Raw genomic sequence first — 23,751 nt, 5'->3', positions numbered from 1 at the left:
TTAAATTAAATTCTGTGGCAGCAACATGTAGTGGAAAATGCTTTGCCGTTGCAATTTCAATTTACTCATTCACCCGCTTCCCCTCTTTTTGTGGTCGTGCTGGTGCGTTTTGCCATGAGTTTTCCTTTGTTATTTATAATTACAATGCTGCTTATGCGCCAAGGGTTGCCAGGAAAATTTCGTGTAAAAACTCTGGAAGTTATTACAAATTTCATTGGTTTAATGACAAATACCAAAATATTCATACCGGGTGGTGCAAGGCAATTTATATATTGTATAATTATATATAAATTAGGATTTGCTTAGCTTCCAGGGTGGGTTTATATCACATTTACTGTAAAGTGTAGAATTATACATATTTAGAAGGTATTTTATTATAATAGCCGTCGCACATCAAGGGAAGTATAATATCTATTAATATTCCCAAATAATTAAAAATAAGCATCTGTACTCATTGGCGGCTTTCATGAGATCAATTAATTTATTAATTAAAATAAGTTCAAAAATTGTAGCTACCATGCTCGTGTATCAATGTATCAATTGCTACACATTTCTCCTTTCGATAATTGCAAAAGTTTGCACCAACGAAAATTGTATACATGAGCTCATTAAAAACCAATCTCAATTGCTGGCAACAAAGACGGAAACCATGTAAACATTTTTATATGGACTAGTTGCTGTTTGTGTAGGTAAGTGTATGTGAGCCCATATACTTGTATGCTGCTGTTCAATAAAAATTATTTCAAAGTGCCACTAAGACGCAATAAGTGTAGCCACAGTTGTGCGCAGACTTAAGTACATGTATAAGTATTTCAAAAGTTTTCAGGCACACATATGTGAACTTAAAAATATGTACAAATTTATACTTACACATATGTTAGGGACTCACACATTATCAGTTGATGAGGGAGTCAAAAATGTATGAAAATTTCGGCATATGTACTTTCTGTTACGAATTTGTTGATACAACATTCCAACTTGTCGGCACTCTGCCATATACTATTTATATAGCTCTGTTTAAGGCTTTTTTGAGTTATACGGACTCAATTCCAATTTTAGATTAAAATTTCGCTACCCAACTACAAAAGAGCTACCAAATCGGTGAAAATGTTAATTTTAATTTTTCATTCTTACATATTTTGTAATTTGTCTGTAACTGGCTTTATAAGAAACAAAGAAAATAATTTCTGAAAACTTTTGCATTAAAGTCTAAATACAATTTTTGACAATACTCAGACAAATCTATACTATAAAGATAATACATTTTTGATCTCCCTTTAAATTCAATATTTTTTCGAGTTTACGAACTTGTAAGCAGACACAAATAAATTCAGATAATGAAAAAGCCACCACCAATTTGAAATTCCTTCCCTCTTTATTTGTTAGTAACTCGCCAATTAAACAGCAACAGCAAAGCCAAATCGAAATACAAAAAATCGCAAAATTACTCTTTCATATGACTTTTTTCTTTTAAAGTGCTGTGCGCAGACCGCAAATGACTTGGTCGTGCATCGTGTACAGCGCCACATCTAATGCCGTTATTGCTAGTTGTTTTTGTTTTTGCTGATGTTGCTATTTTTCAAGTACACAAACATTGTTCGGCACTTTGACTCTTTGGAAGCATGTAACTTTTACCAAAGCAAACAAAAAAGAAAGAAAGCTCACAAAACACGCAAGGCATGGAAGGCTATGGTAAGTTTGGTCGTATTCGAACATTACACAATACCAATGTACTTTGCGCACAATGACATATAAATATTTGCCGATACGTAATAAGTGGATCATTTCGTAATATTTTCATTTTGGCATTAAGTGACAGTTATTTTCCCATGGAACAGGGACTCAGTATAATATATCCATGGAACAAGATGCAAACCGAAAAAGTGTGAAGCTTCGTTATTATCAAAACTTATTGTCTATTTTTCTCAAAAAATCATATTTTTTTCATTCTATAGCATATCCGATGATCCCGATATCGTGGAGAGGCCATTTCCTCATCAAAAAACATAGTATAGGTATATACTTCACGATGTTTGATTTGAACAAAATTGTACAATTTAATCGATATTTTTCTCGCGGAGTTCGGATATCGATAACAATATGACACGGTAAACTCGGTACTCGTACAGTATAGACATCATGCAAACGTCTCACTAAATGTGAGCTAGCTTCAAAAACTGACGACCTTAACTTAAAACTATATTTTATCTGCATCTTAAAGTAATGAAATGCTCTCGATGTCTTCTTGTCTTAATTATATAGCAGTATCTTGACATATTTTTATTGATATAGATAGCGATTCCGTTCACAATATCATAACACTTCATGCAACTATTTGCACACGGGTGTAATAGCCAGAAAATGTTAGTGCAACTAAATCGCAATTTTGTGCTTTTAAAATAACACACAACGCAAAGGATTAAGCATTAAAGGGAGAAGTTGTAAATAAAGCACCGTGGGCTGCAATGAGCTGACTTAACTTTGCCGCTCCCTGTGGCCCATGCTCAAACTTTTATTTATTGTGTGTAATTAATCTCCAGCGTATTTTCCAGCAATCAAGCGTACACAAGCACAGCAAATTGAGCGGCAGGGGTCGGAGCAGCCCACTCCAGACGGACAACTTAGCCGCTCAGCGTATCCTTAAGCGAAGAATATCCGTGTGCGTATGTGAATGTGGCTGTGTGCGGTGTATTTTCACAGTAGCTGAAGTAGTTTCATGTTTTTAATGCCGTTACAACTGCTGACCGTGTTGTTATTGTTGCTTTTATATACAGTTTGAGTAGTTTTGCTGGCTACATACTTGTATACTTTTTGTTGCTTGCGGCCGCACTGTGAACTCAGCTAGTCGTGGTGTTTGTAGGTGGAACGTTTAATATGCTTTCTTGCATTCACTCTGCAAAGTGCTGATAGCGCGGATTATTGGCGTATTTTGTTGGCATCGCTGCACCTTAATTTGCGTCGGCACTCTGCCAATGGTAATGGGTTAATTCTATGCTGGCGCAAAACTCGATAGACACACACATACATACATACAGACACCAGTAGGGATGATTGAATGTGCTCGCAGCAGAGGAAGTCTTCTTCTTCTGTTATGCCGCAGCGTCCCGGTGTAATGGGAAAAGTTTTTTACACTTTGCCTGCTGCGGATTTTCCACTCCTGCGCTTTAGTGGCAATAAAAGTGCTTTCTTTTTTAATTTCGCTACAAAATCTTGCGTGCGTGTTGTTGTTTATTATTTTTCAGTTTTCGTTTCTTTTTCTATTGGCTGTCTTACTTTTTCCGATGCCTTGTTTTCTTCTTCGATTTCGGATTTGTGCGCGCTCGGGGTTTATTAAAAAGATCCGCTGGTATTTATGCTTATGCCGCTTTATGTTATTCTGAAGACTCTCCTCTTGTACCCATCCTACGCAAAGTAACTTATTCACTAATCCTGGAAACTTTTTCATTCTTCCATGGAATTCCCGCAGTGTTTGGCAATCCTTTTCTTTAGACCTATGAAAGACTTTGGCTTTAGTGCAACTACTTTGCATTGCATTCCCGAAACGTAGATGCTACGGTGTGCGTTACTAGTCCATATCTCGTTTGAATTCCTGGGAAGCTAGCAGCTTTACTGAGTGCAAAAGCACGGTCTGGCTCAATTGACCGTCTGAAAAGTTTTACTTCAGCATCAAAATTATCGAATTGTTCATTAATGTTTACTTTATATCGATATATCCAGAAAACAGTGAAAATGGGTTCGTGTTTGGGATTCAAGAGTAGTAGTTTAGTAGTCTTAAGCTGGTGTCTGATATAAGTAGCACTCTAAACGATAGGCTAATGGATATTACAGAAATTTGCCACTCATCGATGTTCCCTATATTTTAAGAATATTAAGGCAAAATATTCATTAAAAAAAATTTAACAACTTTTTGGTCTTATTGCTTCTTACATAATATAATATAACATCATACGTCGTAAAGTTGTGCATACTATTAAATTTGTTAGTCAAACCCTTGATCCCAACTTCGTCTCCACCTAGGTGCACTGGGACTTACTGTCTTACAATGCATAGTTTTGAGCGCTCAGACAGAAACGATGTACATGTAAATAAGTTCATGTCCCACACACACGTGCATACGTCAGTTACGCACTTCCAATGCTATTGCATCTTAGTTTTGTTTCATGTGCTTGCTTGCAAGAGTTAGAATATTTTGTGGTGTGCCACGGCCCTGCCATATGTGCGTGCCATAAGCTAATGTGCATAAGTTTCGGCTCAGTTATCCTTTAGGATACTTACCGCTCTCTGGTCCTTGTTCTGTGCGTACTTCCGTCTCGCTCGTTTGTTACGCTCGAGCATACGAAATACTCAAAAAAATATTTTTCTACTTTTCAGAGCGTAACAACTTTGTGCCTTCTCCTAAAAGTCTTTTGACGGACCAGTCTATTATTGTTGCTTTCATGAGACTTGCATTTTCATATTTGTGCGCAATGGTGAAAAATATTTCTATTATACTCTTTGGTTCGTCTGCAAACCAGCAACTCGCTTAGCCGGAAATTGAGTGCATACGAGTAACGGTATGCACGCCAAATTTGGCAAAGTTTCTCTTGGCGTATTTCCCTATTCGGAATTTTCCGCCACAATAAAGCAAAATTTGCCTTTAGGCAAAGGACAATGAATGTCGGTGGGATTCGCTCAATTTACATGTCTTCACTTTGCATATTTTTTCCGAATTATTATTTATTTTTCGGATTATTAAGTTAATATCCTGTGTCATATGAAAATACATTGTCAAAATTACTTAAAAAGTTACTCGGATGACAGCTTAATAACAATGGAGTAAACAGGTTCCTCAACGGCTAATTTTCTGACCCTCGTTCTCTTCGGGTTAGGTTCTAACTCAAATAACCTGCTGAAATAAGAATGAAGGATTGAATAGGAGTCAATTATTATAACCATTTCGTATACAGTTGATTTGTGTTTTTTACACTTTCGCCAGATATGGATAGATTTTACCTAACAAATTTGAGTGTAAACCAACTAAAGAACTTTTTTAGCAATATGGAGATTTCCTTTTTTCTCTAATATTTCAGCTTAGCATCACATATGGTATAACTGTAACGGTCCTTTGTAGTGTCCTGGGATCTCCACTTCAACCTATCCTATTCTTACTCAAACTTACCTCATCCAATGTGTCTATTAAAACTTAACAACCCTAGTCATAATTTAGCTTATTTGATTCAAAAGAAGCCTGGAAATGAATGTGTCAAACTTTATTTATTTCTTCATCCAATATGATGACTGCAATCACGAACTTTTTTAATAATGTACTCATACTAACTTGGTTGATTTTTCAGCAATCCTGCGATAAGAATGCCACACATGTTATAACGCCGTGTCTGTCACACGAATATCAATGCCGCGATCGTATTACCTGCCTACACCACAGCTGGCTGTGTGACGGCGAAAAAGACTGTCCCCATGGCGATGATGAGCTGCAGGAGAATTGTCGCAACAGCACATGCCGGCCGGATCAGTTCCAGTGTGGCGATCGCTCCTGCATAGCGGGACATTTAACGTGCAACGGGCAGGCCGATTGTGCGGATCGCAGTGATGAGCAGATGTGTGGTAAGTTGAAAATAATTGTAAATGTATACAAATAAATTGCTTAACTTTCTTAAATGCAAATGAAATTGATTTCTAAACTCTTTGTAGGCATTTCGAAAATCACAAAATGTAATGCCACGGCACACTTCGATTGCGGCGGCGGGCAATGTATTCCACTGTCGAAGGTTTGCGATCGCAAAAAGGACTGCCCGGATGGTGAGGATGAACCGGCGGGCAAATGTTCTGTGAATGAATGTGCGGTGAATAACGGCGGTTGCATGCACAAATGCATTGACCAACCGATTGGCTATCGCTGTAAATGCAACTCTGGGTAAGTTAAAATTGAATTGTATAGACTACAATGTTTAATATCGAGAATTAAAATATTCTTCTGATTGGCTCATACTTGTACCTACATAGAAGTATATATAGTTTTAACCTAAATCTTTACAAATTCCTCGAGTAAGAAGAGAAAATAACACGCTTTAGTGTAAGGTCGATGTTCGGGTTCTAAGTTGGATGCATAAGAACATCCCAATCAAGCTCCGTAAACTTCTGACGAGTCACTATCGATGTATGCGGCCTGGCGTTGCCCTGATGGAACACAATTCTCCTCCTTATGGTCAGGGCTAAGCGTTTTAGGACGATTTCCTCATTCTTGACGGTCTAATTGTAATTCGGCCTATTCCACCAAAGACATAGCAAAAACTTCCTGACCATCAACCTGGCTTGGTCGATGACAAATGGTTTTCTTGCATCTTTGACATCGAAAAAACCGTAACGAAATCGAATAAACTAGAATTACATGTTCCCATTTGCGGCCAAATTGTATTTCCTAGAGTACATATTGAAGCTATTTTCCTACTCAGCTCATTATCAACCCTAGCAGCCTTATTAATTCTCATAGTGAAGGAAATCACGCACAGCCCAGTTTTTAATTCAACATTTCCCAAATCCCAGATCCGGCATATCAATACTCGCCCATACATAATTATATTTGCACAAACACACATAGCCTTGATGTGTAGGCATACATCACTCTACTTAAAGCACGTTAATTTTCGCTTCCAATCTCATTGCTAACGGTATTTGCTGTAATCCGAAATGGATGTGGCAATCAATGAAACTGTTTTGGTGAGTGTGATATTGTGTGGTTACCGCAAGTTGGTTTAAATGAATTTGGCAGCCAAGTGCGGCACTCACGTTGTCCGCTTAGCTGATTGAAGTTAGACCACCTAAGTCTAAGAGCCTTGCATTTTCTACACATTTATAATTTGTGAGTATGTGCGTTTGGTTCAGTGCATGCTGGCAGCTACTACTGTGTGTACTGATACCTCAACCAACCGTAAGTAATCAATACCGCAATGACTCCACATTCATTCCCCCGTTTGTATTCGTATGCTACAAGAGTGTTTACTGTGAAATTCAAACACTTGAAACTACTGCAGCAGTTGCTCAGTGCATAAATATTTATGTACGGTTATACTCATCTATCTTATTTGTATGCATGTGTACGTATATTCATATTCGCTTATTTTCGTTCTCTACTTGCAGCTACAAACTGACCGAAACAAACAAAACCTGCGTAGACATTAACGAATGCGAAGATCCGGGCGCTTGCTCACAAATCTGCATCAACGAAGTTGGCGGCTTCAAATGTGAATGCGAGGCGGGCTATATGCGGGATCCACGCAATCATACGCGTTGCAAAGCGACCGAGGGACATGCATCGTTATTGTTGGCGCGACGTCATGACATCAGAAAAATCGCTTTGGACCACATGGAAATGACATCGATTGTGAATAATACGAAATCGGCAACTGCATTGGATTTTGTCTTCCGCACTGGCATGATATTCTGGAGCGATGTGTCCACACAAAGCATTTATAAGTGAGTACCCATCATATTGTTAAAGAGCCATGTGTGCCATAGAGTGGGAAACAATTAACGAACGAATTACGGTATAACTTCCGGCTTGAAATGATTACGATGCAAGCTTGGATGAAGAAATGTATTGCGTAAAAGTGTGCAGAAGTGTCTATATCAGATTTCAGGGTAAAAAAAGAATTGTTTTGAAAAATCTGTGCGAACGGAGTGTCCAAATTTAGTCTAGTGTAATTCAATCCGTCGATGTCGTTGTTATCGGCACGTAACAGATTGTGTTTTACAAGTTTAGTTTTAACGTTCGACTGTAACAATATCGTAATGTAACATATTAAGCTAAGCTCCAAAGTATTGAAAGCTTGTACAGTTAACCATTATCATAAACTATTCAGTTTATTTCGGACATAAAAAAGTTTCTCTAAAAATTTATTAGGCTTTCAAAGAGGCTTCCAGGATTCGAAATCAAGTCAAAAAGCGCGCACAAACGTCACAGAGATGCATTTGTATTCACAATAATTTTATATGTGTATTTGGTTTATTTTACAAAGCACTAAACCTAGATCTAAAAATAGACAATGATGTAAGACCCTGGAACTTTTTATCTAATTTTTTTCGAAACAAAAACGGGCATGATAACTTACCATGTAGATACAGTATAAGTAAACACATGTACACATTCGTACATATATTAGTCGAATACCTAGTCATAGAAGCGACAAATGCTTGCACTATCAAAGCACACACACATGCACACGCATGCAGTTGATGGGATTTGATAGCGCACCAGGTGAGCACAACATTGAACAGTGCAAACCGCTTTCTGGGCATGCATATGTATATAGCAAGTTGTCGTCATTACATTTCGGTGGTCAAATGCGTTGCCACAGTTTTGGAATTAAATGCACCCGAGTAAAATTTATCTCCAGTGGTTGTTATTAAACATCTGACTTTGAGTCGCCTTTCATCTCTGCCAACTGAATGTATTATAAATGTATGTGTGCGTCATTGCAGCTGCGCAATCATCAATGTGCATCACCATAATAGAAACAGTCTTCAATTATTGATGCTGCTTTAATTTCGCTTCTATTATTTAGGCTTTGGCATGAACTGACATCTGTTGGCGTAGCCACAGTTTAATTGCAATTAATGGGAACCGCAGAGATGATTTGAATCTTGCGTCACACTTGTGGTAAATAGAAGTTAACAATCAACTGTTACACTCTGACCCAAATTCATGCAATTAAAAGAGAATTTATGTAGATGTATATGCTTAGAGACGAGTACAGTGGCTGCGATTGGTCGTAAGTTCCGTTAAATGTTCAAATATCACTGAAAGCCCAACATCGTTTTACTGTTTCCTATTCGATGCGCCTTTTTTTTTATATAAATTAACACCTGACTATACAAATCCATAAAAATTGGTGCTAAAGTTGGTTACTGACTTCGACAGACACTCTACGATTATGAACCTTTCCCTTATTTAAGGTATAATATAAATGTTGTGGTAATAAAAAATATTCCAGTAATACATTTTCTCAACTTTTCCCATGATTTCAAGTTTGCAAGCTCATAAATGAATTTCCAATCAGGGCGCTGAGTATGAGCTTTCATTTTTTAGAGTATAAGCATTACTTCTAAAAGCTTTACATTTTTCCGCTATGGAAACTCAGAAAAACATTCATGTAACATTTTACTTAATAAAATTTACAACATTTTCTCGACTTTTGATTTAATTTCCGATCATAAACTTTAACTCACTATTAATTGCCTTTCATTGATATTCAACTAAATTTTCATAACTATTATTTTCGTTTCATTGTTTGCTGATATTCATTGAACCACCATAAATGTTGGCAGAGCTCCCATCGACGAGGGCAACGACAAATCCATTGTGCTCAAGGACCACTCAGTAACATCAGATGGCTTGGCCGTCGATTGGATTTACAATCACATCTACTTCACGGACACGCACAAATGCACCCTTGAGTTGACAAACTTTGACGGCAACATGGGTAAGGTACTCATCGAAGACGGACTTGATATACCGCGCTCAATTGCACTAGATCCGATCGAGGGGTAAGTAGAAGAAAACAAGTCGGAGGCATGAATGATACGTGAGTGTAAAACGTGAAATCTCAATTAAAGTATTGCAATGACTATATCCAACTATTTACCAAAGTATTGCAACAGCTTGTGGATATGAGCGATTTATATTTGCGTGTGGCATGCATGTAATCGTGTAGATAAACCTAAACAACTCTTCGTTGAAGGAAGCTTAATTTCATGTTGAAAATAATGTAATGTTTTATGCTAAATACAAATATATAGAAAATTGCAACGAGTATAGAAACATTAACACTTGAAAATAACAATGTCTTCATTTCTATTACTGCATTCTCATTTCTGTTTTCCTTCTGTCTGTTCTTTGTCACTCGTTTCCTCAGTTGGATGTATTGGTCCGATTGGGGCGCTTCACCGCGCATCGAACGCGCCGGCATGGACGGTTCACATCGCACCACCATCATCAACTACGATGTGAAGTGGCCAAACGGTATCACATTAGATCTAGTACGCAAGCGCATCTATTGGGTTGACGGTAAATTGAATATTATCGCGTCAGCAAATTACGATGGTTCGCAGCGTCGTCAGATCTTGTACTCAACGGATTATCTGCGCCACCCCTTCTCGATAACCACATTTGAGGATAACATCTATTGGTCCGATTGGGATAAGCAGACCGTCTTCAAGGCGAATAAATTTAATGGCAAAGGAGTGGAGGCAGTAACAGCACTGCATCAGGTGAGTGGAAATAAGCATAATATCAAATTAATAATGACAGGCAAACAGTTAAGCTCCCAGAGAAAAGTTTAAAGAAAATCGTTGTTTCTATATGTGCGTATTAGATACGCATGTCAGTCCATATTCTCATTATGAGTACTTGAGCGTGTCGCTTATGCAATGAAGTAGCACGGTGTGCGCAACAAATACAAATTTATTAAAAAATCTTCAAGATTTCATTATACAATATTAAAAAGTTTTAAAATACTCTTTCTTTCAGAATCTCAAAATAAAAACTATAATAAAAATCAGATCAATAAATTTAGTTTTAACAGTATAGTTAAAGAATTGACAAATAAAAATTAAAAGTCTAAAACAATAAAAAACAATAAAAATTCCCATACAAAATTTGGCAACCTTCTTTTAATTTAAAAAGTATTGGTTTTTAATTTTAGTTGATATTTAAGATGATAAACGAAAGCTTGCGCCTGAAACCACAAATCTACAAAACTAAATATTTTAAGGAAAACTTACCAGAAATTTAAAACATTTTAGCTTTCAATTTGTGGACTGTTACATTCATATGCATCCCTGTTCGCCTCTAGCACGTGCCTCAAAACAACTCCATGAATTTTATTTCATATCTTTGTGTTTTCTGCAATTTTTCTTAACTTACCTAACAGCTTCCTGCCAAAATTACATACATACGAACATTGAACCATTTGTGCGCTTGTGTGTGTTCTAATGTTGACCTACATTTAGCGCTACTGGATGGTCTCGCAATTTTTTGGAGAAAATAAAAAATTTGGTTGTCAACTAAAATATATGTGCCATTGCCGGCAGCTGCTTAACAACAAACGATGTAAAGCAACCACCACGCACGTACTGTGTCTCTGTATAAGTGTGATTGCCGCCAGGTTCAACGAGAGCTACATAGGTTACGTTTTTTCACAGAAAGCATCCCTGCAAAATATTCGAAAAGTCCGGGATGAGTCCGCGATTAATCGCAAAAGAACATGTGACAAATGGCACTTTTGATCTTTTTACATACTACAACAAACTCTGCTTCTTTATTTAATCATGTCCTATGCAGAGATTGTAATCGAAAACCTACAAAAAGATATCGTACCAACCGTAAAAAAGTCGTACAAATGGGTAATTTCTTGTATAAGATGTAATTGAGAGGAAATGTAAACAAAGAGTAAAATAACTAAACACTAAAAATATTCTGGGCCTCATAAATACATAACTGTCTGCTAAAGATTTGTGGTAAAGACTAATTCATTATTAATTATAACCTATAGAGAGTATTCAGAGTGTACTCTTTTTAGAGACTGCTCGCACAATTTTTGGTGGGAATAGCATTGGCGTTCGTTTGTGATAGTGGTTAAATTGGCAACAGAGTGAGTATACTTATGCGGCTCCTGGTAAAAATACATATACAACACTCAAGCACATTAATACATCATATATATATAGACCCTGTAGGAAATATGAAACGTAAAATATTCATTTATGGCCACTCTATGGGTGGAAAAAGTAAAAATTTTGAAATTGCATTTGTTTTGTCGAAAGTCGAAGTGAAGCTTCCCAAGCAACTATAAAGCAAGGCACAACAACAAACGCATTTCCTTTTGGGCTTTAAGCCTATACTTTTATATATAAATAGTTATATAGTTGTAGAGCCAAATATTTCTTCGACTTTCTAGCTGTTTTTTCGACTGCAAAATATTGCTACTAAATTTTTCAGCCAAATCCAATTCAATTTAAACTAAACCCTATAAATAATGATGCCGCTGCAGCGAAGGCTTATATGTATATGTGGCAGGTAGAGGAGTATAGGAACACCACTTACGTGTGTGATTTCTCGCTAAAATGCCAAACGATATTAATTTGTGTTACCTGCAGCCTGGCACACCTGCTTTTCTGCATGTACTCATGCTGGTGAAAAGATGATAGCTACAAGAAGAGGATGTATTATGCATATTGAGCAAATTACTATTATCATGAGATATTATTTGAAAACAGTTGCGAGCATTTAAAAAAAAATTATTTGGAAGTTGGCTTCGAATATGGTATCTAAAACCAATTGATAAGATCAAAAAACGGTGAGACCAATAAAAACATTTTTTGGCCATTTCCCTCCAGCTTCTATTTTTATTTAGATACAAATCTTTAGCACAAGCTAATAAAATATAGTGTATATATGAAAGATGCAAATTGAGTTACATGGAGGCTATTGCACTCACACGGTATTTTTTATGTTTTCATCGTTCGTATTTTTTATTAGGTTTAAGCACATAAGTTGATTAATACATGATATTCGCGTCAACAATGCGGCTTGTCGCAGTGACGCTCTCACTTTGGTTCTTTAAATAAATAATTGATTAATGCATTTTTAATTTAATTGCAAAATTCGAGCAACCGATTAACAATTTGCTGTTCTCTTCTTTCATTTTGCATATGACATTTGCCGGCTGACCGCAATTACTGAACGCACCACGACCACATATATTGTGCACCGTGCATAACTTTGACAAATATATGTATACATGTGCGTATGTGTGTGAGCAGCTACAACATCCAATGGTCGTACACGTCTACCATCCCTACCGCCAACCGGACGGCATCAATCACTGTCAAGCGGTGAATGGTCATTGCTCGCATTTATGCCTACCAGCGCCGCGCATCAATGAACGCAGCCCGCGCATCTCCTGCGCCTGTCCCACCGGTCTCAAGCTGATGGAGGATCGGCTAATGTGTGTCGAAGATTGTAAGTATCCAAATGCATGCCATAGATAACTTTATATGTTTATTAATAGATTAATTCAACAATTGAATAATGTGATAAATCACACTTTGTCATTATCGATGGGTAAAGTTGTGTTTGTAAGCCCATGCGTTTAGGTGTGTGTTTGTTGTAGAAAGAGTTAAAATATTTGCTAGTAAAATGAGCATACTGCAGTAGCCGCACGTTCCTTAGGTAATGTGTTGCATTCTGAAATTCCTGAGAGAAACCAAAACTGAGAGTCCAAAATAGTATGTTTTTCCTGCAAATTCCTAAAAAATTATTTAGTAGTGTATATTTTCCTTTTCTTATTTTCCATAAATTCTTTATTTTGGTTCTCTAAAAGATTCATCATTTATTACAAATACTAACAGTATTTTCGAGGCTTAATCATTTAAGTGATTTTAACTTCCCGCCAAGAACGAAACACTGTGTTCACAAGTTAAGTTTCAAATTGAGATATTTTTATAAGGAAATAAAAGGCAAAATTTTTAATGACGACATTCGAATGCGACAAATGGCAAATCGAAATATTTGCAACACCTAAAGGAAAGCCCAGTACTGATTTTCAAAACGTATGTTTTTCAACAATTAAGATTTTATTTTTATAAACTTTTGATGAACCTTTTGAGCAACTAATACATAGGTTTCATATAAATTTAATTTATAACTGTTTTGCCGTGGTTATTGAATTATCATTTATTTATTTAAGCTTAACCCATACATTACCTAAGTATATAATTATATTTATGTTAATTTAAGTATTTGAAAGTTATTTGCTGTTAATTTTTAATTTTTTCTCTTTTGTATTTTTATTTTTCTCCATCCTTGTCTGGGCGCATCAACACTTTTGTGTATTAATATTTACCAACGTAAATTTCAAAACAACTCTACGCAAATAACAACAAAAATTCCACAATATTGCTTTCAAATATCTATGTACATATGCGTACCCGCATACATAAATATATACTAAATAGTAAATACAAAGTCAGCGTCGCAAGCGCGCCGCAAAAACTTGCCAAAGATGTCTAAATTTTCGACCGGTCGTATTTCTACCAACAACAATAACAGCAACGACACTGCTCAACAAGCAACAACCGCTCCAAATGAGGAAGAGGGTATGGTTACAAAAACATTTATGAAAAATATTCATACAAAGCGAATGAGAATCAATGTAAAATTTCGATTAGAAATTTACTTGCCACTTGTTGTTGTTAACCAAAACCTCACCCATCACCAATTCGTACTCACAAACTATGCTAAGCGATAGCTTTGTGGGTGTGTGTGTGTGCTCCTATTTGTAATCGCATAACCAATTTTTTATCTGTGTCGTTGTTCTTCATTTTGTATATTTTAATAACCTTCATCTAGTTGATATTAATGAATTTATTATAACAGCTTTTTACTCGCATTAATTTATTTATTTTTATCTTTAGTTAGTCCTATCTTTGTGGTAATTTATGCGATTTTCGATTCCTCAACCGTTTCATTTGTCCTTCATTTTATATTTTAGCTGCATTTCGTTTGTATTGGTTATGGTCATCGTGGTATTAGTTTATAAAGTCAACTCAGTAAATCAGTAATTTATTTAATTTAATGTACACAGTCATTATATTATTTTTTATGTTTTAAATATTTCAATGCCATGCCTTTATTTAATATTATTTAACTTTTCTATAAATTTTCGAGCCGCAGGTAGGTATGCTATACATATATGTATATAAATATCTTCCATGGGCGTGGTTTTTATAAGGAAGTAAGAATTCAATCCTATATTTCCTAGCGAAATAAAGTCAAGAGCTTCATGTGTGTATGTACAAACATGCATCAGAATCAAACACACATCAGAAATAACAAACTAATCAAATCTCCATACCTGCATCATGGTAAGAAATTATTGCTTGATGACCCAAGCTCTCCAACCTTTTACCCGCCTCTATTACCTGCAATATTAGCATATTATTCATTGGTAAACCTCTCGTTCCTGCCAGCAGCTAAACCGTTATTTCCCCACCAAGCATCCTGCTGTGCCGTTGTAAATCAGTCAGCCGCCAGTCAAATGATGTAGTGCCATTAGAAAACACTTGTGTGTGTGAAAAGTTAAAAACGAGCAAGAGCAAAGTGCAGAGAAAGATTTCAGATTGATATATTATGAGTAATGCGATTTCTTTGTACAGTGGATGGATCTATATTCTGAATAGTTGTTATTTCTTTTACTGCCCGAGTAGTGACGATTTATGTTGCTTATAAGCGATGAAGCTTGAAACGAATAGGTATTTCGGTGGCAATTACCAATATTACGAAATTGAGCAACTTGAGCAACTTGAAAAAGCAATAATGATAGTTACTTTTAGTAAGAGATATGAATTATATTTTTTACCATTATCAGTGTTTTTTTCTGTATAATGTGTAAGCAAAAATAATAAAAATTTAAGTTATCTTAGGCAAAGCGTAATCCTCGTCTTACCAGCTAATGGTACTGACATAAACTTAGTACTTATACAGTACCTTATTATATCGACTCATCTTTCCTCAAATGCATCTGTAAATACAATAACAAAACCAAAGATCCTCAAAAACAATTCGCATTCTGCTATAACTAGTAGTGCGGTCATTCAAAAGAGGACAAGAACAAAAGCTCTGCATCTCAAGCTCTAAATGACAGCTGTAAATCACAACAATCATAAAAATCAATCGCTCGAAATGAAAATGATAAATGAGCGAGAATGGGCAGAGTGAAATAATTAATGACAGTTATGCAACATTACTCCTTGGCTACTAAAAGCCAAAAAAGCGAAGAAGAAGTTAATGCAGAGATAATAAGTCAACAAAGAAGGATAGAAAATAGGAAATTAAACACAGCTACATGAAATTGGGGAAAAAAGTAATGAACTCTCAGGGAGTCAATCAAAAACAGATGTATTAAAAGATTCTTGTGAAATAGTTTCCTGGTAACAGAATGTTGTTAAGTTAAGAAATAACGGAAGGCAGTTGGGTATATGTAGCTACAAAAACTTAAAAGTCGGAGCCCATTTCATTGAAATGGCATTAGTAAGAAAATAGTAGGCAATAATTAGAGAAAATTTCTTTGAAGCTCTTAAAGATATTCTTAAATACACCACAGTTTTGTGTAAATATTATTTTTTACACCTAAATTTCACATACATAAATATATATACAAGTATATATATATTAGAGCGGGTCGATTTTGTTTTTTTTTTAATCGCGTATGCAGGAAATTTTTGACTCCCTATAAATCAACCTGCTATAAGATACATAACATATGCATAGTCCTCATATTAAAAAGCGTATCAACAAAAATTTCCGTCTGCTGGACTATCGCTTTATTTATACCACAATTACTTGTCTTGCTGACTTAATGTCAAATCTTGACGACGACAAAGTGACGACATGTCGCGGCTCAATGTCGCCTTGACAGAGACAGACGCCTCATTGCCATTCAAAACGATTTCACAGGAGATTTCACCACAACAATTAAATTGGGTTACACTGAGCAATATCTGTAAATATATGATTAATGAAAAATAATTGGCGTGGCTGGCATAAAGGAATAAATCAAAGGAAAAATACAATAAATTGGTAAATGAAGAGAAATTATATATGTAACTATATCTGAAATTCTACACCAAAATTTTGAAAAATACAGTAGTTAGTTTTTTAACATTTTGAAAATATCTCTAAAAAATTATTTATTTAAACGTTCATTTAAGTAAATAAAAGCTTAATACTTTTGTGCACTGAAGTAGATTGTTATAGAAATTAGGCAACTGTAGTTGCCAGAAATGTGAAGCAAAAATCTCATACACCATAGTGTGCAACTTTTATAGGCGAATCTATTTTATCAAAGGCGCAAACCGTAGCACGAGGAGCTTATAATAATCAGTGTTTGAAATACAGAGTATTAAATATCTGTATTTAATAAATAATTTATTTTATATTCTAAAGTCTTCCAAATTATTACTAGAATTGAATCTACTATATGTATTCTTTTTGTATACAATTCTAAGAAAATTTACCCATTAATTAAATAAAGTATATATATATTTTTAATTTTACATATGTATATCGAATAAATCGGGCTAATTTCCACTTGATTTTGAAATAGGCAACTTTGAGTTTGTTTGTAAAAATGTTACCTTTTCGAAGTTTTTATTTGTTCATTCTTGTTCTGAGTTTTATTTTGATATGCCAGCGCAAACAACAGGTATACGAAAGTTATACAAAATTAGAGGGACGAAACACTTTCGCAAAATGGCGCTCAAGTGAGATTAACAGCTATAACACTTTCATGTACATATATAAGTAAAAGTAGGCTTTGAAGTGTGTTGGTATTAGTGCACGCACATGTCTATTAAGCGAGCAGGTGAGTGTGTATGAGTTGCCAGTGTTTGCCAGTTTACACAAGAAAAAATAATTTAGAGTGCAACAGCAACTCAAGTAAATGAAATCAAAACAGAAAAAGGCTGCTGAAATCAACTTGCGATAAAAAGCGAAGATAAACAACAATTTTGAAAGAAGCGGTGGCACACAAGTGCAAAGAAACACCGTTAAAAAGAAAATGCGCACAAGTGTCAACTTAAGTTGAGAAGTGTTGTCGACTTTGAGGGCGATCAACGTATTACTTCGTGCAATATGTTTGAATATATGTATACAAGTATGTGATATTCCATATAATTGTATGTGTTTCTTGCACCATCATCCTTTCCGTTCAAGAAAAACGCAGCTCCTACCTTTACCCAGTGCTTGACGGCACTTTTCTTGACACTTTCTGTTTTTTTACCCACCCTACTACTACTACTGTTGGGAACAACAGAAACGTTATAAGCAAAATAACAACTTGACTGGGGACGGAAAGCATAAGGAATCACTTGAATTGTGCTGAGGTAAAAATAGCATAAATGGCGTTTGTGAAATCTTTTTATTGACATTTTGTTTGAATACATATCCACTTACACACAAACACACATATATATAAATGAAAATGTATGAGAGACCCTATAACAAATCTACCAGATGCTTTCATTACACTATATGTACAACACTCGGCTGTGAATTGGGCCAAACCAATTTTTTTCGAGAAAGTCCGTCATGAGGAAAAAGGATTTTTTCGGTTTTCCGAAGTTAGCTTTCGAATTCGAAACATTTGCCTTCGAATTTCGAAATTTAGCTTATTACAAAATTTTAATTACAGTACAACAGAAATATGTGAAAAACGTGAATAATGTCCATTATTACTTGTAGTAGTACATAAATTTTTTAGTTAGAAGTACCAAAATAGTTTCTTTCAAAATTTAAAAAAATTCTTTAAAAAGGTAAAATGTTTGCTAGGTAGTTCAAATAAGTTGCCGTGCTGCAGTTTCTTGCAGGGTTTTAATCAAAAAATACGTTGCACATACATACATAAATGTATATTAGATATGTAAACATATATGTGCATGTTTCCCCTGATGAGGATATACCCACATTCATTGTTGGCTTGTCTCTGTGATACGCCAAGTGCCAGGTAAACAAATTCAAATGCGAATTTAATGCGATTTCTATTGCCAAAAACTGCTGACAAGGCATTTGCTGTCAGAGAGATGGAACGAAAACACTGAGAAGCGAGGGAACGATGTCAAAAAAAATGGTAGAATAGGCGAACCAATAGGCTAAGCGAAAAAGAAAAGCAAAGAAACTTGTGGAAAAAACACAAACTTAGAAAAGAAGCTTAGTATACAAGCAAATTGCCTGATTTCCTTAAACAAAATGCCATTTGCTTGTGAATGCTTTATACATATAAAGTATTGTCGTAGTTGTGCGTTTCACTTGAGTACTATTCGCAGTTTCGGTGACTACAAAACGCCCCATTCGTTAATGGTCTGCCCGTTACAGTGTTGAATGACAGTTATAATCCAATTTGATTACGATTCGATGTATAATATTAAATCAGGAAGTTGAATTGCGTTTGTATTAAAGTTATGCCGTATTTATACAAAATAAATTTCTGAAGATGTGGAATTTTAAATTGTAAGACCGTTCGAGTATATATTTAACGATATGGCAATTATTATTACACTGAAATAAAAACCGCTAAAAACTATTTGATTTTATTATATATTTACTATACTACCGCTATTTTTTTTAAAGGAAAATCGTTAAAGTTCTTGGTGCACACATTCCAACAGCACAGATCGTTCACATAGAGTTTATTTACATTTTCAAAATCCGTGCCATCACTTCACTCCATATGTGCTCAGTTTTTAAAATTCAATTCTTCTGACTCATATACTTGCTGTGTTTTTTAATGTATTTCAAACGCATAAGCGCCATTAAGGCAGGCACTCAATATATTTATTGTGATCGTATATTCACACATTATGTAAATATGTACAATTGCGTATTTAAAATGACCAAAAATGGCATACATCAAAATACGCTTGAGCCGACTTTCGTTGCCAACCATAGCGAAAAATGCAAATAAAGTCGACTTCAGCAGAGCAAGCGAACACCAACTGGGCTTAGATAAGAATTTCGGAATATTATACAATGTGAATGATGATAAGTTTCGATTTATTTAGAATGAATTTGTCGACAGCTTTCTTAGCAGGCGTTTATTTGTTCCCATACGATTTTGTATTTTCGCAAAAAACATTCATCTAGTGTTTAGACCTACAAAATATAACCAAGCTGTAGTCTCAGCTTGTACGCACGATTCGCGTAGGTTACTTAAGCTCTTATTCTGAAAGCCCCTAAAAATATCTTCAAAATAAAGTTTTTGGGTTAAAATTATTTAAAAAAGTATTCAAGTAATACATACGTTTAACAATAAAATACATGTAGTTATATTTTATAATTTTTCATAAAAGAAAGTTACCGTGAAATTATAGATTTTTTGACTAAGATAATATTGGAACATAAAAAAACTTCTAAAAACCATTATATCTGTTGAAATAGTCTTATGCTTGCGAATTCATAATATTATCAAAATCTTGTTCGAATAAATATAATCCGGAAACGATAAAAAGCAATCTTACCCTTTGAAAGTCGCCTTTCAAAGCTGTGTACTTACATATATTGTTTACATCACTTGCAAGGTGGGAGAAAGATCCAAAATCCACCACCAGTCTATCAAAGCATCACTTCCGAAGCGACCGCTATCTATATTTCACATATACTAAATATATTTCTGTATGGAAATCAGCGCTTTGTATATTTTTCTAAACAAATCTGAAACACTCTTTTTCGCTTTAAATTTTTAATTAATCCCAATTTCTAGCCTTTCCTAACAATCAACTTTGTATGCAGAGCGTCCCACTTGCAATATCGTTAACTTTTCCGCGGTTTTCATTACCTTTTGATGAGGAACTTTCAATTACACTTACGGCATTTGCTCACTTGTGAGAGCAAATTTTTCAATTTGCGGGTATTTTCTCAAAACAAAACTCTCGGCCAATTACGGTGAAACGCTTTGTTTTAAAACTGCAAACGAGCTAGACTAGAATTTATCAGGTGGACTGCGTACGCATATGCACCGGTAGGTGTGTTTACCAGCGTAAAATCGCGCAAAACCGCCAGTTCCACCATTACCACTGCCAATTGGCTACTTTGTTGTTTTTGTTTCTGTACTCGTTTATATTATGTTATATTTCCCGAAAGTTATTACTTTAAATAACAATTTGTTAAGTGAATTTCTAATTATGTACATACATATTTAAGCAAATATGCATGTGTGTGTGTGTATTTGCTTTTACAAAGTTACTCATACGTCATGGCATACCAGGAAATACTTCTAAATTATCCTAACCGAGTATTTCATGAGTAAAATGTATAACCAACCAACTTGGAAAAAACACAATAGCAACAACAACTTCATGAGTAAATAACTGAATTTGTTGTCGAGCATATTTTTAAATTATGTAATTAATGTGGCAAGAGGAAATATTAAAAATAATTTTTATAATGGAAGGTATGTAAAGTGTTGCAGCTAATAATTAAAATGATAATTATTTGTTTTTAGTATTTGCATATAATGTAGTAGTTAAAAGGTTAAGAGTATAAAAATATTAGCAATTACCAACTTTCTACTTCTACCTTACAATAAATAATAAGCTAACAAGAACAAACGTTAACTTCGGTTGCACCGAAGCTATAATACCCTTCACAAATACAAAGGTTCTATACAAGAAATTGATTCCGGTCGTTCAATTTGTATGACAGCTATATATAGTGATCTGATCTGAACAATTTCTTCGGAGAGTACATGGTTGCCTTAAACAATAACTCATGCCTAATTTCGTGAAGATACCTCTTCAAATAAAACAGTTTTCCATGCAAGCACTTTATTCCGATCGTTCAATTAATATGGCAGCTATATGCTGTAATATCTGATCACAACAATTTCGCCGGAAATTACATTTTTGTCTTAGACAATAATCCGTGCCTGATTTCGTGAAGATATATTCCCATACAAGCACTTGATTCTTTGTATGGTATAGTGGTCCGATATAGGCCGTTCCGACAACAGGACAGGTGCAAAATTTCTGATCGATAGCTTAAAAACTGAGGGACTAGTTCTTATATATACAGATAGACGGACATGGCTAAATCAACTCATCTTATTATGCTGATCATTTATATATATATTTTATAGGGTCTCCGACGTTTCTCGAACTGGGTACGAATGTAAAAGAGATAATAAGGTTGAATTTTGCATACAACGTTCCTATTACACGCCTACAAAGTTTGCAAAATGCCAAACTTGCAGCATTCAATGGCATATGTATATATATGCCACAAATATCAGGCATTTAATAAAACATGCAACATATGCTATGCGTGCAACATGCCACCCAGCATATTTACCATCGACGCCCCGCTGTAACACCTACTTTTCTGTTGCCATAAGTGAAGCAATTCAAATTATTTCACATTGTACATTTGCATTTGTGATTTGCCGCCGCGTGTGTTCTGCAGTTGAAAAGTTAATGAAATACACATATACAAAAGTCAACAACAACAAGCAAACATATGTTGCCGCAACTAAGTTAAATGTTCGTCGCTTTCCATTGTGTGTGCGTGAAATGCGAATAAATGTCAAGTACATATACGCGTACATACAACGCACTTGCCACTTGCATATAGAAAGTCATACCAAGCTGCTGTATACACGTAACTTGAGAGACCAGCACATGTGTGTAGTTGTACATTAGATTCCTAGGCTTTAGAAATTAAAATTATTAATTGTTTTTTGCTTTTTGCTTTTGGATGTCAGCAATCAAAGCTAAGGTTACTCAGGCCGACATGTTGCCTTTTCACATATAAACCTACTTATTTGCTCCATATATATACAATATATATATAGTCATGAACTAGTCAGTCTCTAGCTCACTAGGTCCCAGTCGTATCTACTGCTGAGTAGTAATAACAAATACAATAATTTCGTTATTTTCCACACTCACGCACTTATAAACTTTTTTGGTTTACTCTCACACACATGCAATTTTTGGTTTTTGCCTATACGTCAAATAAATGTTTGCTTTAAGCGCTCGCTTTCGTGTCGCTTTGTTGCGGTTATTTTGCATATTTCCAATGAGTTGCATTAATTAATACTTTCCGAAGTGTTCCTATTCAAAATTGCCAATTGTTCCAAAGTGGCAACAAAATTTGTTGCGCCAGTACGCGTATTGTGAGCCCAGAAATTCACATTTAAAAAGGAAAAGTGGCAACCTGTGGATAACTGCTAATTAAAGCTGACACGATCAAATCAAATGATAGTATCTCGCAAATGGCCTCAATGAACACACTTTTAAGAATTTTTGCCATTTGACTATCAACAACTTACTGGAAATTTATTGAAAATATTCTTCAATAAACACACAAACCGCCCTACTTCATAAACAAAATAATAATTCTAGAAGTAGAAGAATTAGGAAAATTTAAAGATTATGTTATAATAATTAGGTAAGGATTTAGTTTTGGCAGGTGTTTAGTGACGCTTCTCCATCTACTTTTAATGCATGTGGTATGCCTCAGCTTTACATGTACTAATCTGGAACCTCTATGTTTTATGATCTTATCTTAGAAAAATTCGATTCGATAATGAAACTTTCTTGTAGCCGAATTTCGATGCAGATAACGAAGTCGTGAGTGAAACCATGGTTGCCTTTTATTTCAGGATTAAAGAACAAACACAAATATTACTCATCGCAAATCGCTTTATTGTTTTTAAATTATTCTAACAAATAATTGTGTACCCCTCAGAACTTACTGTTCTGCGTAGTTCTAATGGTATGGTTGTGACATGTTCAGTTTTTCCCAACGAACAGCGAACAACTTTTATTGGCTCATCTGGAAACACCCAAACAATCGACTAATGTTTGCTTTCATCACTTGTCCCGATATCACAGACGTGTTTCGAAGCACCGCTATCATACTTTTTTACATTTCCTGTAGTGATTGACAAATTGTGTGAAATTCAGCGTGAACAAATCTACTTTACAGTCAAATGTTCATGCAATATTGAATGTATGCTGGTCCCACTAATGCCTACAGTTGTCTCAATCTCACGATAGATCACATGACGATCTTGCAAGATCAGAACAAAAACAAAACATATATGCTCATATCTCAAAAAGGTTTGAGTATATTTAACATCAAAAATATCAAAATTTACAATAAAGTTGTGAGTTGCCAGATTGTAACACTAGGGTTGTCAA

At 35.1% G+C, this 23,751-nt stretch overlaps 1 protein-coding gene and 1 long non-coding RNA gene across 19 annotated transcripts in view; one reads left to right on the top strand and one right to left on the bottom strand.

The window, feature by feature from the left end:
- Positions 1 to 23,751, top strand: part of LOC106615948 (very low-density lipoprotein receptor) — a 251,414-nt gene that overhangs the window by 200,426 nt on the left and 27,237 nt on the right. For 17 of the 18 annotated variants that reach the window (XR_004978621.2, XM_036372667.2, XM_036372668.2 and 14 more), the window contains 7 exons: positions 5,334 to 5,604; positions 5,692 to 5,914; positions 7,138 to 7,473; positions 9,325 to 9,543; positions 9,912 to 10,266; positions 12,820 to 13,018; positions 14,014 to 14,154. Coding sequence is in view for 17 of the 18 variants with exons in the window: in XM_036372667.2 (XP_036228560.2) it covers positions 5,334 to 5,604; positions 5,692 to 5,914; positions 7,138 to 7,473; positions 9,325 to 9,543; positions 9,912 to 10,266; positions 12,820 to 13,018; positions 14,014 to 14,154 (1,744 nt within the window). In the remaining variant the exon portion in view is untranslated. The remainder of the gene's footprint in view (positions 1 to 5,333; positions 5,605 to 5,691; positions 5,915 to 7,137; positions 7,474 to 9,324; positions 9,544 to 9,911; positions 10,267 to 12,819; positions 13,019 to 14,013; positions 14,155 to 23,751) is intronic. The other variant, XM_014232349.3, reaches the window with a different exon arrangement.
- Positions 1,769 to 4,861, bottom strand: LOC118682822 (uncharacterized). The gene is made up of 4 exons (XR_004978625.2): positions 4,276 to 4,861; positions 3,928 to 4,207; positions 3,699 to 3,852; positions 1,769 to 3,645 (listed from the first exon to the last, which is right to left on the bottom strand). It is a non-coding gene; the product is annotated as an uncharacterized lncRNA (long non-coding RNA).

Source organism: Bactrocera oleae, chromosome 2 (genome assembly GCF_042242935.1).
Source record: "Bactrocera oleae isolate idBacOlea1 chromosome 2, idBacOlea1, whole genome shotgun sequence".
NCBI classification, from domain to species: domain Eukaryota; kingdom Metazoa; phylum Arthropoda; class Insecta; order Diptera; family Tephritidae; genus Bactrocera; species Bactrocera oleae.
This window is presented reverse-complemented; position numbering and strand designations above follow the sequence as displayed.